Here is a 14,005-nt window from a genome sequence, read left to right as displayed (position 1 = left end):
TGAAGAAGATAAAAATATAAACTCAGAGTGTAATATTTGGAAACTAGTTGAAATAGAATACAATGGTGGTGAGGTCACCTCAAAGTAGTAGTGACCCCAGCCTTTGACAGTATGGCCACACTTTCCTGACTGACAAATCTGGCCTTTTACAGAAGCGGCTGATTGAAATAAACTAAAATATTATTATATTAAGGCTGATTAAAAACATACACTGCAAGCTAATAGCCTTCATTCTTGAACTCTAAACTTCCTTCACGCATCTGTGGCTTCTGTCCGCACCTTCTGTAAATTGTCATGAAGCAAATAGCAACGTCTCACGGGTGCCTTCAGATTGTCTTTTAAGTGCAGATTTGTCCCCTAGCCTAGAAAGCAAAAGAAATGGAGGAAGGTTACATCTGTCACGGGCAGATTCCTCACGTGAATACAAGACTGATAAATATGTAAAACGTCCCTGAGGACTGAACTGACAAAGTCAGGCATACAGATGCAGTAATAAACTCTCAGTGGAAGCAGAATGCTAAGGTACTCCCATGATTTTGAGCCTCATCTGTTAAAGTGTCTTCAGCTTTGTACATCTGTGTCAATCACCACATGTACTGTCCCACTAGGAAGCAATCCAATTTGAGATAATCAGTGGAATTTCTCCGTTAAACTTGTTATGGATGTGTTTTTCAAGAAAATGTGGCACAATGAAACAGTGATTAGCGCCGTACCTTCACAGCTCAATCGTCCTGGGTTCAAATCCTGGGCCTGATCGTTCTCTGTGTGAAGTTTGCATGTTCTCACTGGGTTTGTTCTCCACTCACTTCTCCAAGATGAAATGTGTTAGATTAACGGGTGACAATGAATTGACCATGTGATGTGTGCCCTACCTCAAAACTGCTGGGATCACCAATCACGATGAACAGAACATCCAAGCACATCAGCCTGTCTAAACTTTGTCTGCAGTGTTTTCAGGAAAGTGCATTAAATAATCTTGGAAATAAAAAGTATTCACAGCTAAGCCTCTGGTAAGTGACAGATACCAGCTGTTTCTTAATACTTTTCAACTGATTTTGGTGAGTGAGCAGTTTATAGAAGTCGTAAACCACAATCGTACTTAATGGGAAAGGGCTGTGTACGGTGTCACACACGTTCAGGTAGGAGGCAGCTAAAGGACCTGAGTAATTGTAATAAAACATCTGACCAGGGGGCAGCGGAGTGCACTGACTGTCTTTCTCAGTTCCCTACAGACCTTTCCCAGGAAATCCTGCAATGTTCCGGCACCTCAGAAGACATCATTTCCAGTGGTGGGCCCTTTGCTGACATCACTTCCAGTCCAGACGACATCATTTCCGATTCCGGCCCCTTTGATGACGTCACTTCCAGACCAAAAGATATCACTTCCGGTGCTGGGCCCTTTGCTGATGTCACTTCCAGACCAGAAGACATCACTTCCGGTGTTGGGGCCCTTTGCTGACGTCACTTCCAGTACAGACGACATAATTTCCGATTCTGTCCCCTTTGATGACGTCACTTCCAGACCAGAAGACATCACTTCCGGTGTTGGGCCCTTTGCTGATGTCACTTCCAGACCAGAAGACATCACTTCCGATTCCGAACCCTTTGATGACATCACTTCCTATAAGGGCCTTTAAAGCCTCCATCTTTGTCTCATGTAATCAGTTCTGTTTTGGACTCTTGTGAGCAACTCTTTGAAAATGTACTACATTTGCAGCCAGGATACATTATACGGGTGGCTGCCCCCAAACCTTTATGATGTCTGGTGTGATTCTTTGTGACAACGGTTTGTGTTCTGCCTCATGATGGGTCGCTTAAGCAAACACTATTGATCCACTGCGACCCTCATCGTTTCTCCAAGGGATTAGAGATGACGACCATCTGCAATTCTGCATACAGGGGCCACCAAGGAGATGATTATCAGCAGCAATTCTGGATCTTGAAACACCCAATATAAAGCTAAATTGGGTCGCCAAGAAACAAAAGTTTAAGAACCACTGACAGGGTTGTGGCTAAAGCCATTGTTGAATGTATCCCCTCACTCTTCTGTGTTTTGAAAATGAAGACAGAACATCTGACCAATGAATCTTCAATTCAAAAGTGTGGTCCCATGTTAAGGGCCTTCCTGCTTGTTAACTTCTTTCATTTCCATCCATCCATTATCCAACCCGCTATATCCTAACTACCGGGTCACGGGGGTCTGCTTTCTGGAGTAATTTATTTCATAATATTTTAGCAAGAAAATATTGTTTTGCACATTCTAAACATATGGTCGGGTGACTTGATACTGTATGTGGATTATGAAACATGAGTAACATGAGATGTTTTTCATGAATATTTTTATAATGTCATACACAGCCAACCAGTCTGTGAATGATGAGCTTAGGTCTACGCTTGATAGGCCAGGGGCATAGGTGAGGATCTTGTGTGTGGACTTTAGCTCTGCTTTCAATACAGTCATCCCAGAGCACCAGGTTCAACCTGCCCAGGTCAATCTGTCATTGGATCACAGACTTCCTTAGAGATAGGAAACAATACGTGTGTCTGACCCATTAACCCTTAGTACAGGTGCACCACAGGGATGTGTCCTTACCCCACTACTCTTCTCACTTTGTACAAATGACGAGTGAGATTCATGACTTGACGGGAGTCCCAAAGAGTGCAGAATCCAGGTGGGTGCAGATGCAAGTGTGAATGTGCACCCGCCACTCCAAGGGTGATTAGGGTGCTTGGCTGCAGCACCTGCACCCAATCGAGGCTATAAAGGGAGTCTACATGGTGAATTTGGGAAGAAAAAAAAGAGAGGCTACATAGAAGAAGAAGAAGAAGAAAAAGGAGGAGGAGGAGAATGGAGGTTAAGATTAGTGTGAAAGGCAGCAGCTTGCATGGAGTCTGTGAGGTGAGTGGAGGCAGGTGGTCAGGAGTAAAAGCCCGGGGGAATGACCATGAGGCTAACACTCATGGAGGGCTGAAGAAGGGCTCTCCTGTGGATGGCTTAGTAGGTGTAGCCCATCAGGAGGTGTCTCACTGGAGCCAATGAACTGGCATCAAGGGAAGTGTGAGTAGCTCGATGTTGTGCCATGCAGAGGACTGGCAGTAGGCTTTCCAAGCCTAAGAATTAAAGGTTGACTGCACCTGTTGGTGGATATCTCCTCTAGCAGAGGATACGAATAAATGGTGAGCTAAGGGGACACCAGAATTTGGAAGGAGAACAAGAGCTTATTTAAGCAATATGACCCCTTTAATTGGCTAACTAAAAAGATAACAATATGCAGGCTTTCCAGGCAACTCAGACCCCTTCTTCAGGCAAGATGATTGTTTTAAGATAAGGATATCTGCCTTGATTTTGATCTCATTTGATTAGATCTATTTACTGAACCTGTTAACCTACATGTGTACCTCGACTTTTATGGATTATTTATTTATTAAAGAACTGAAGCAGTGCACTTGCAGACACTATTTGTTTCTTTGCTTTTTAAATTAAAGCACTAAGCATTTGCTCCACCCCTTATTGACTGTGGGTGTCCTCTCTTGTCGCGGTTCATCCTCGGGTACGTTATCGATGATTCAGGGTTCAAGTGACTTTCAGAAGCAGCCAAGAAGCGTGGAGCTAACCTGGACCATCACATTGTACCTCTGGTGATTCATTTAACAAACTTCTTAAATTTCTATCCTGCTAGTTAGCCCGCTATATGTTATTTTTCATATATTAGGAACTTTTACAAAGCCCAAAGAACCAACTTCAAATGCAAAGAACCTTTGTAGAATAAAACGATCCTTTATCCGGCAATGGTTCTATGAATAACCACACAACCCAGTGAAGTGTCATATATTTAAGATATGGTTAGCTATCCTATTTCGTGACATCTAACTTTCTAGCCTGTGTAGATTTTTTTTTCCTCCAGTGAAAAGCACTGAAAATGGAAGACTGACATGCCAAGCATAAACAGTTTATTACCAGTTTATTTATTTATTTATTCCTGAAAAAGGTACCTACCTAGTTGCAGTGTGCTGTTTGTTGAAAAGAAAGAAAGAAAGAAAGAAAGAAAGAAAGAAAGAAAGAAAGAAAAATAAACTGTGTTCAACTGTTTTTCGATTGTATTATTCGTCTGGCGCTCCTGCAGTTTCTTGTTCTCCTTGACTTGTCTGTTATTTCTGTTGCTGACCACGTCGCCCCGACTGACTCGGCCCCATAACCTCAATGAAGTGTCCTTACCGACAATTGGCGACGTTCAGCGCTAAGCCGCTCTGGTGCTGCACGCTGCCGGCGGAGGTTTAACGAGTGGCGCTCGATGGGCACAGCTCTGTCAATTCACTTTTGTCAATGGCGCCTCGTGGCCTCTAGATGGCAGTGTTCTTTCCACGTTAAACCAAATGTCCCAAATGATGGGTTTGAGAGGAAAAAACAGGCGCTTTTTGTATTTGCTTTGCAAAAGACGCGTTTTTTTTTCATAACTGGTGACATCTCTCCAAGCTCTACTTCTTGCTGACTGATACCAGAAGCTCTTGTGGCTGAAGCCGGCATGCGCTAAAAAGTGCCGAAAAAGATCGGCGGAGTGTGGCAGTTTGTTTCCCAGGCATCCTTGGCACATTAATGGGTGTAAGGCGACTCCAAGATGCACTTCTAAGGAAGAGCGCACGCATCTGCGGGCCGTGACAAGAGGCCTGCAGAGCGAAGGGACAAAAAAAAAAAAAAAGAAAAGAGAAGAGAGTGGGATGGGAAAGGATGCTCGTCCCGGAGGAGAGGCATCGCAGCGCGAGCTGAGGACCACGAAAGCACACGAGGCTTGCAGAGAGGAGGGAGCGGGTGACCTGACAGCACGCGACTAGCACGGCGCCTTGCAGGTACTTGTGGGACGGGGAGGGTGAGGTGGTACAGCTGGCAAGCGACCCGGGGCCACCTCGTGCGCGTCACAACACTACGGAGCCTTGCTGCGCTCCTTATGGCTGACAATGGTGCCGCTGTGGGCTCAAACGTTGCTTGCTCGATCTATTTTCATTAGTGATGTTACAGATGCTGCTTTTTTTCACCACGGCGTCATCATCATCGTTATTATTCAAGCAATCCCGAACGCGTTTCGTGTTGTTATGCTTAGTGATCTCTTGTCATTGTACTCGTGCACCTTTTAAATGACCAGATTAATCTGAAGAACACCCGCGCCGCGTCCATCCCGTGCATCTCATGAAGGTCACAGCACCGGAGCTCCGCTTCAATAAGGCGAACCTCGAAACTTCGGGCTGCGGGTGGCCGCGACCCCGGCCTGGATAAGCTAATGGACGGATGTATGGAAGGTTTGAGTAAGATCTGATTTGCACGCCAAAACGTGTATTTATAGATGACGTGTATCATAATAGGAACTGTATGTAGATATTGCACAGATTCGGATCGTCTCATTGCACACAGTTCTCTGTAGATGTCTCTAACCACCACGCGGCGGGAGAGATGTTTTATTTGACCGTTTCACGGCATATAACGTCAATGTTTCTACAGTATTTTTTAATTCAACATATAACGGCTAAATCAACATTTGTTTAAAGACTTTCAGCAGGTAAGCGAGTATCAGTGACTGATCGCAAACGTGCTTTTTAAATTACAGTTTAAATAGCGATGGCAGCCTTGTTGCTCACATTACACCCAATACCGTTTTCTAATACAGTCATTCAAGGTCAACATGATTATTTTTCATTTCTCATAAAAGATTTATCCTTTGCATGCCACCCCACCCAGCTCCGCTCTGCCCCCCATGGTAATAGTGATGTGGGCTGATCGGCAGAGGCCCGCAATTCCCAAAGTGCAGACACCTTCACTCTGGAGCTTCACATGGAAGTGTAACCGTGGAGTTGAGCCATAGCAACACTCCTGAAAAAGCGAGGCGAACACCGCCAACCACCACAATGAAATCTGGCTGCATATAAACACACTAATCCACTCAATAAAGCAATAACAGCATGGGCTCCTGAGACATCACCTGGCTTATTTAGAAAGAAATGCAAAATACAAGCACAGCCTAATAATAAAATGAAGGAAAGATATTCCAAAATGTTGCACACTGGACACTAAAAAAAAAAAATCAAGGAAATTAGGCAGGCAGTGTGGTGTTGTGCATCAAGCAGTGGCTTAAGTTTCTTCATGCCCTGCCTCAAACTTCACTTAACTCCCATGTGCTTCGGTTGTAAATATATATATTGTGCTAGCTGTGCTACCTGTCTATGATGTGATGAAATCTAAATAACTAACGTAGACCTCCGCGTTAATGTTTGTCGTGCACCATGCAATGGATATGCCTTTTGGTATGGCGATCGTAAAAGTAGTGTTAATCTTTGTGATGTGCCACCTGTTGGAATGAAAAACGAAATGCATATGGCTCTGTTAAATGCCTTTTGGTGTGGGGTTTGTAAAAGCAGCGTTAATGTTTGTTAGAATGATAACCGCAATGCATTTTATTGCCAAAAAATGTTTCTGGTGTGCCACCTGTTGGAATGACAGAAACGTACCAACTGGACAGATACACAGACACCCTTTTATTAAGGTGGATTAAAACCAATTGTAAAGTATCATAGTCTGGTAGGTTCCCTTGAATACAGGGGTCAGGTAAATACACAATAAGAATTTGTTTCCACATTGATAACCTTAATCTATGTGTACACATATTCATTTCTGAGCAGTATGCACATATATATTGTGCACACACAATTAAGTATGGCTATAAATATATGAGTAAAAATATTGAATAGTGCATTGTGGCTTCTGGAAACATCCATAATTTAAAAAGTTACATGTGTGACTCTAGCAGCATTTCTATCCAAAACCCTACAGCTGCTTAGAAAGCAGAGCTTCAAACATGGCTGTGTAATCTGTATACTGTATATGAAAGCCAAAATCACGAAATCTCCTGAGTCACGAGGACTTGGGTCTCATATAGGTTACCTTTGGCCCATACCTGTGGTCCAAGTGCGTTCTGTCTGTATGTCTGTTCGCTTTTCACAAAACAATTACTTAATAGATTTAGATCTGGTTGTTTTCTATAATTTGCTTGAATTTTCCGGTAGATTTTGCAACTTCTCTCATTGCGCTAAGTAGGATAGTTCGCTTGCGGTACTGATGTATTTATGCAAATCCAAGAGGGAGGCTGTGGGCCGAGAGCAGGGGGACGGGGCCTTCCTCATTCACTCGCCAGCCTCTGTCTCGCCACATGTTGGAGTGCACCTTACCTCCGCTTAGCTAGCGATACCTGTTTGTTCAACAGACATCATCATCTCCAGATCGTTAAGGAGTAACGTTTGACATTTTTGAGAGAGAGATCAGAGCTCCATGTGTGTTTTAGAGGGTAGCTGCTGATTGCCAGCGATATCACGGCCGTGTGCTTTTCTCCCCACGCGGGGAACGCTCTCCCGTCAGAGCTGAACACAATCAGATACAGTGCCAGCGTCTATTGATTTTTAAAGTTTGTCCTGTTTCATTAATATTTGGGAGTAGCCACGAGGTGCAGCTAGTAAAATAATATTTTGCAAGTTACTTTAAGTTCCAAACTTTTTGTAGAAGTTCATTGGAGAACGTATTCTCTAACTCACTTATGCAGGGCAGGAATGAGGGGCAGGTGAAACCTATCCCAGCAAGCACTGGAGTCAAGGCAGGAACAGCACCTGTAGAGAACGCCGGTCCATCGCAGAGTGAACACACAAAATCAATTTTGCATTACCAGTTCTCTGAACCGGCATGTCTTTAGACTATGGGAGGAAACAGGAGCACTTATATCTCTATCATGCCACGGAGGCAATTTTGTTTACAATACACTATTAGTCAAAAACGTTTATGTCCTTACACTTGGTCACCTAGAATAGAACTGAGTCAAATTCACCGTTGATAGCAAGATTATAGCCAGGCGGCAGGTTGGAATGTTCCATTTACGTACAGTATTAGCCTGCTAAGATGTCCATGATAACAGCTTCATCTTGACTAGTCTAGTTTATCATGACTAGCTTCATCTTGACTAGTCTATCAGAATTACTTGGATACCTCCAGTACGTGTATTGCGTCAACATTAGTTTACTATGGATGACTCTTCGGGTGGTACGGTGGCACTGCTGCTTCGCATGTCCCACGTGACTCTGACAACAGATACCTACTGTTTCCAAGAAAAATAAATCAACATAGTATCATCCAAATTCTGAGAGACCTGCAAATTCCTGTTCTTGAACGATAATTTTATATACTTTCATGACAAAGCTATGGAGTATCAGAGCCTATTCTGGCATCACTGGTCATGAAGCAACAACAACAGCATTTATTTCTATAGCACATTTTCATACAAAAAGTAGCTCAAAGTGCTTCACATAATGAAGAAAAGAAAAATAAAAGACAAAATAAGAAATTAAAATAAGACAACATTAGTTAACATAGAAAAGGAGTAAGGTCCGATGGCCAGGGTGGACAGAAAAAACAGAAAAAAACTCCAGACGGCTGGAGAAAAATATAAAATCTGCAGGGGTTCCAGGCCACGGGACCGCCCAGTCCCCTCTGGTCATTCTACCTAACATCAATGAAATAGTCCTCTTTGTAGTTAGGGTTCTCACGGAGTCACTTGATGTTGAAGGTCATACAGACTTCCGGAAGCAAAAATCTTCCATGAAGCAGAATCCAATCCACGGGTATGTCCATCGCTGAGTACCTTCACTCACACCATTCAGCTAGATTGACTTACCTGTATTATTGATTACCCGTAAAGGCGTACTGCACATGAATACACTTGACTTGACCGTTCATACTTTTCATCCTCTTTCTCTGCTCATTTATCATTCATTTGCTCAGAGGTTGATGTTCTTGCCGCTTCCTGAGCAGCTCTTCTTTTCTCCACCCTAGTGGCCCGCTTCTTCTTTTTTTCGTCAGTGTCTTTTCGCGTTAAAACTAATTAAGTCAGTGTTTGTTTTGCAATTACTCAGTATGCTTTCTTTAATTTTTCACTTAAGTCTTCATTCTGCCTCAAGAATGATTTACGATATGATGAGGTAGGGGAAGTGATGGCGAAGGTGGTAGGAATGAGAATGCACATGGGCCACCCTGCTGGCCACTGCTGAGAGTTAATTCCACAATAAAATAAAATAAAAAGCTGCAGCCTGAGAGAAGATTTGTCTTCCAGCAAGACAACAACCCAAACATAAAGCCAAAGCTACAATGGCTTAAAAGCAACAATGTTAAAGTCCTGGTAAGGCCGGATCAGAGTCCAGATCTCAGTCCAATTGAGACTTTGTGGCTGGACTTGACAATGGCGGTTCATTCATGATCTCCATGCATCCTGACAGAGCTTGAGCAGTTTGAAAAATGGCAGCGCTCAGAAGTGCAAAGCTGCTAGAGATGTGCACACAAACTGTCATGGCTGCCAAAGGAGTGTCTACTAAAAACTGGCATGAAGGGGGCGAATCCTTATGTGATCAATTATTTTGTGTTTTAAATTTTCTAAATAATTTAGACCACTTTGCAGGGATCTGTTTCAATCTGACATTAAAGCATCTTTTATTGATCAGTGTCAAAAACTTCAAGTTAACTTCACTGCAATTCAGTAAAATGTGTAATACATTTTATAGGCACTTTATCATAATAATGATATATAAGAATAGCCTCCCTTGTCCTTCCTGCCACATATTTATTTATGCACCCTGTGCACTGGAAAGCGTAGATAAAAAATAGAGCAACACCAAAACAGGAAAAAGTGAATGAATAAAACAAAAATAATAACTATCTCTCTATTATAAAAAAAAAAGACGAGACTTTTTCCCTGGGGACGAGACGTGATCTTTTGAAGCGAGACAGAGAGACGCTTTCACTTCCCGCAAGACGGTCAAGTCACGTCATACTACAACCCTCAGACGCAAGTCCCGTGATACGCATGCAGAGCAGGTTAGAGATAATGGAAGTAGGAAAATTTGAAAGTCTCCAAAAATGAGAGTAAAAATCACCATCTGTTACTTGTTTCCCAATGTGTCACCGTTTAAGAGGGGTTTCAGAGGGGCGGCCGCGTCAACAAACTGAAAATATTATTCGAGGAAATAACGGATCAGCGAAAACAGATCGAATATTCAGGTGCTGTAGAGATGTTTAAATGTTAGAAGCTCCGCATGAGATGCAGATCACGCGGCACGGCAGCAGCGGCAAGCCAACAGTTGATCGAGCAAAGAGGGGGTGAAAAAAAGCACCCGTTGCTTGTTTCCCAATGTGTCACCGTTTAAGAGGGGTTTTCGGAGGAGCGGCCGCGTCTCCTTGGGGTGCGCTCGGCCCCCCTCTTCATAACGGCGCCTACCGCTGGCGGAGGGGTAAGCGAGCGAATTGCAGCTCACTCGTGAGGGTAGCAGCAGCACGCCAACAGCTGCTCGAGCAAAGAGGGGTGAAAAAAAAGTATTTGTTTCCCATCGTATCAAGAGGGGGTTCGGAGAAGTGGCCATTGGCAAGGGGGCTTGGAGAACGAAGCGAGCAGAGGGCAAAGCCCCCTAGTATGAATAAAGAACTATTTTACTGTATTTGTAATTTAATCTCTGTGCATACTCCCTTCAAGATGGAGAACATTATGTCATTTCTCTGCCAGTGGAATCAAATCAAAGTACAAAAGCTGCCAATGCTGTAAATGAACTCATTATGGGCTGTTACACCTTGAAGCAATGATTATTGGGAAAAAAAAATCATCAGAAAGCAGTTGTAAAAGAAGAGACATTCAGCAGAAGAGAAAAACACCATAAGAAAGCACACAAAACAAAGAACGTCATTTTCTGCCGCTTATCCTGGTGCAGGTCACGGGGGCAGCAGTCTAATCAATGACACCCAGATGTCCCTTTTCTCTGCCACCTCCTCCAGCCCCTGTGGGGAGACATGGAGGCGTCTCCAGGCCAGCTGACAGCTATAATCTCTCCAGTGTGTCCTGGGTCTTAAATCTTAATTCTTTAAACTGGGTGCATTATTTGCATAAAACGTGAGAAAAACAAACAATATACAGTGTGTGTTTACTAGTAGAAATATTCTCAAACATTATATCGCTTTCATTAAAATCCAAATGCATGGTCTTGATTCAGAATTGCTTGTGCTATGTTTACCAACGTATAACATGAAGGAACTAAAATTCAGTCTTATGTATGTCAGTTCAGGCACAAGGCTAACGGTTTATTTAAGTTTTCTAAAGGTATTGTCTTGTGCACATTTTTGAACTTTCTTTCCTAAGCTCTACGTGTAGTGTGTTCAAAGTCATGTAAAGTATTTTGTAATTCCCTTTGTCATGTCAGATATGAGAGAGAGGTTCGGTCTGGACCTGCTCCTGGACATTGGTTAGTTTTGTGTAAGACACAGCACCTTCCTCAAGACTGTCTTCCTTGTTGGCATGTTTTAAAATTCTGTCGGGTTTCTTTTTCTTCATTTCAGGCTTAGCAGATGGTGCGATGGGCAGAAGCCAAACCTAATATGGGACGAGTGAGCTAACTGTTTCCCTATGGCGTCTCCAAATGTGTTTGAACTGAGAAGTGTCACGGCCAGTTGTCACCACGGTCCCTCCCAGCCTGCTGCTTCAGGACCCCGGACAGCACCAAGCAGTGGCTTTGAAAATGCCTCTTTTCAGAGCGACGAGCAGGAGACGTCCTTCGCAAGCACCACAGCGCAGCCGACACATCAGGAGCCGATGTGCGGCGGCACCAGAGAGGAGCTCTCCCCGAGGTCTGAGGAGGACCACTGTGCAGAGCGTGATGGCCACTCCGTGGACTATGGCTTTGTCTTTGCTCTGGTGTTCCTTGTCAGTGGGATTCTGTTGGTGCTCATAGCTTACACGATTCCTAGAGAAGCAAAAGTTAATCCAGACTTTGTGTCGGCCAGAGAGATGGAAAAGTTGGAAATGTACTATGCGCAGCTTGGATCACACCTGGATAAATGTATTATTGCAGGTTTGGGCCTGCTCACTTTGGGAGGGATGCTACTTTCCGTGCTGTTGATGATTTCAATATGCAAAGGGGAGCTATATCGCCGGAGGACCTTTACCATTTCCAGGCGGCCCAGAAAGACTTACGGTTCAATTAACCTGCAAATGAGACAGATGGAGGCAGACGGCAGGCAGTCCCTGGTGGATGGCAACCCTGGTGCTCCAGCTGGCTCCTTGGCTGATGTTGAGGAGGCCAGTTAGGCCCCACCTATGCCAAAGGAAAATGAATGTTTTTCTAAATCCTTCAAGGGAATGGTAGTTGAATAGTACATGCGGGTCAGCTAATGGGATTCCAGGGTATTTCAGAACAAGGAAAGATCAAAATCAAATGGGTGAAACAAGGAAGAATCGTGCAAGGCGTCCCTTTTATAGCTAATGAATATCTGAACACACTAGCTAGCTGCAGTTGACATAAGACACACACACCAGCTGTATTCTGACACCTGTGCCCATTCAGTGCCATTCTGCAGTGTAAAAGAAAAGCACAATGCCACTCAGAAGCACCACTGGCCCTCAACTAGGGCATCTTCGTTAATACTGAAACACCTTTTCCATTGAGCTAAGGACAGAGTTCACTTCATTGAAGCGTTGAGAGGCAATTCTCTGACAAGTGGACAGCACATGTGCTTTAAACAGATTGTCACAAATGAGCCTGCATGAGTCCATCTTCCATCTTTTTAATCATGTTTTAGCGCAATGTGAGCTGAAGTGAAAAGGAAAATGGAGGCAAACACGAGAACATACAGTACAGTCCACGAAGGATGACAGCTTCAAACTACACTTGAACCAGACAATCACCACAGCAATACAAAAGCACGTAGTTACATAAATGATGTCATTTTGACCAGAGTGTAAGTAAGATAAGGATGGTGTCTTTTTGAACCCAACATTTACACTCACAATTGCCTCTGGGAACAGAGTTCAAATATATGAAACATGCACATCACACGGGTGGCACGGTGGCGCAGTGGGTACCGCTGCTGCCTCGCAGTTAGGAGACCTGGGATCGCTTCCCGGGTCCTCCCTGCATGGAGTTTGCATGTTCTCCCCGTGTTTGCGTGGGTTTCCTCCCACAGTCCAAAGACATGCAGGTTTGGTATGTGGGTGGGTGCGTGCCCTGCGGTGGGCTGGTGCCCTGCCCGGGGTTTGTTTCCTGCCTTGTGCCCTGGGATTGGCTCCAGCAGACTTCCGTGACCCTGTAGTTAGGATATAGCGTGTTGGATAATGGATGAACATTACACAAAATGAATGTGGCTATCTAATAAGTTCAACAGCTCATTGGTCTCTCTGCATGTGTAAAGACCTTTTAAGGAAGTGGAATTCTTCTTTGTTCCAGTTTTTAAAGGACAAAGGTAACTAAATAGGGAAAGCGAAAATCATAGTCAGCAAACGTTGAGAAGGAAAGCCAGCAAGAAAGAAAGTGGTCTTCGTTTGAAATAATCACTTAAAGATATTTTGGTGTCCAGAAGGTTAGCCACACATTGACATGTTCAGTTGTCTGAGGACAGCTTTGATAAATATCTGGCAAATTCTAAAGACGTTTTGATTGTTCCTCATAAAGTGAATTTAATTTTAATTTTAGTTTCAAATTTTAAATGAAATTGGGTTATAATACACTGTTAACTATACTGGTTCTTTAATAACACTTTACTGGGCTTTGTGGTTCCTTGTAGAACCATTGCTTGACAAAGAACCATTACATTCTGGGAAGGGTTCTCTGCACGTGAAATGTGTTCTTTAGTCTTTGTAAAACACTCCTATAATACGTGGACAAAACAGAAATCTGTAATGTACAGTAGGTGACCTAGCCGGATACTCACAGATCAACAAGACCCCAACTTAGCCTGTAGCACTGTATCCAGCAAGAGTCCTTTTAAAATCAGACACCCCACTGGAATTTGCAAATCCTGTTATAGGAATGGGCGGCATGGTGGCGCAGTAGGTAGCGCCACTGCCTCGCAGTTAGGAGACATGGGTTCGCTTCCCGGGTCCTCCTTGCGTGGAGTTTGCATGTTCTCCCCATATCTGTGTGGGTTTCCTCCCACAGTCCAAACACC

At 43.8% G+C, this 14,005-nt stretch overlaps 1 protein-coding gene across 1 annotated transcript; it reads left to right on the top strand.

Annotated features, from left to right (window-relative positions):
- The first annotated feature begins 4,362 nt into the window (after positions 1-4,362).
- On the top strand, positions 4,363-12,957 carry tmem74b (transmembrane protein 74B). Its single transcript, XM_039735098.1, has 2 exons — positions 4,363-4,845; positions 11,402-12,957. The coding sequence occupies exon 2, from the start codon at positions 11,469-11,471 to the stop codon at positions 12,147-12,149; it is 681 nt and encodes a 226-aa protein (XP_039591032.1). The 5' UTR covers positions 4,363-4,845; positions 11,402-11,468; the 3' UTR covers positions 12,150-12,957.
- Positions 12,958-14,005: the final 1,048 nt, after the last annotated feature.

This window comes from Polypterus senegalus, chromosome 14, assembly GCF_016835505.1.
Source record: "Polypterus senegalus isolate Bchr_013 chromosome 14, ASM1683550v1, whole genome shotgun sequence".
NCBI classification, from domain to species: domain Eukaryota; kingdom Metazoa; phylum Chordata; class Cladistia; order Polypteriformes; family Polypteridae; genus Polypterus; species Polypterus senegalus.
Note: the sequence above shows the minus strand (reverse complement) of the source record. Positions and strands in the feature narration are given on the sequence as shown.

Excerpts from the sequence above, each read along its gene's own strand:
- tmem74b (XM_039735098.1), top strand. The coding sequence starts at position 11,469 with ATGGCGTCTCCAAATGTGTTTGAACTGAGAAGTGTCACGGCCAGTTGT.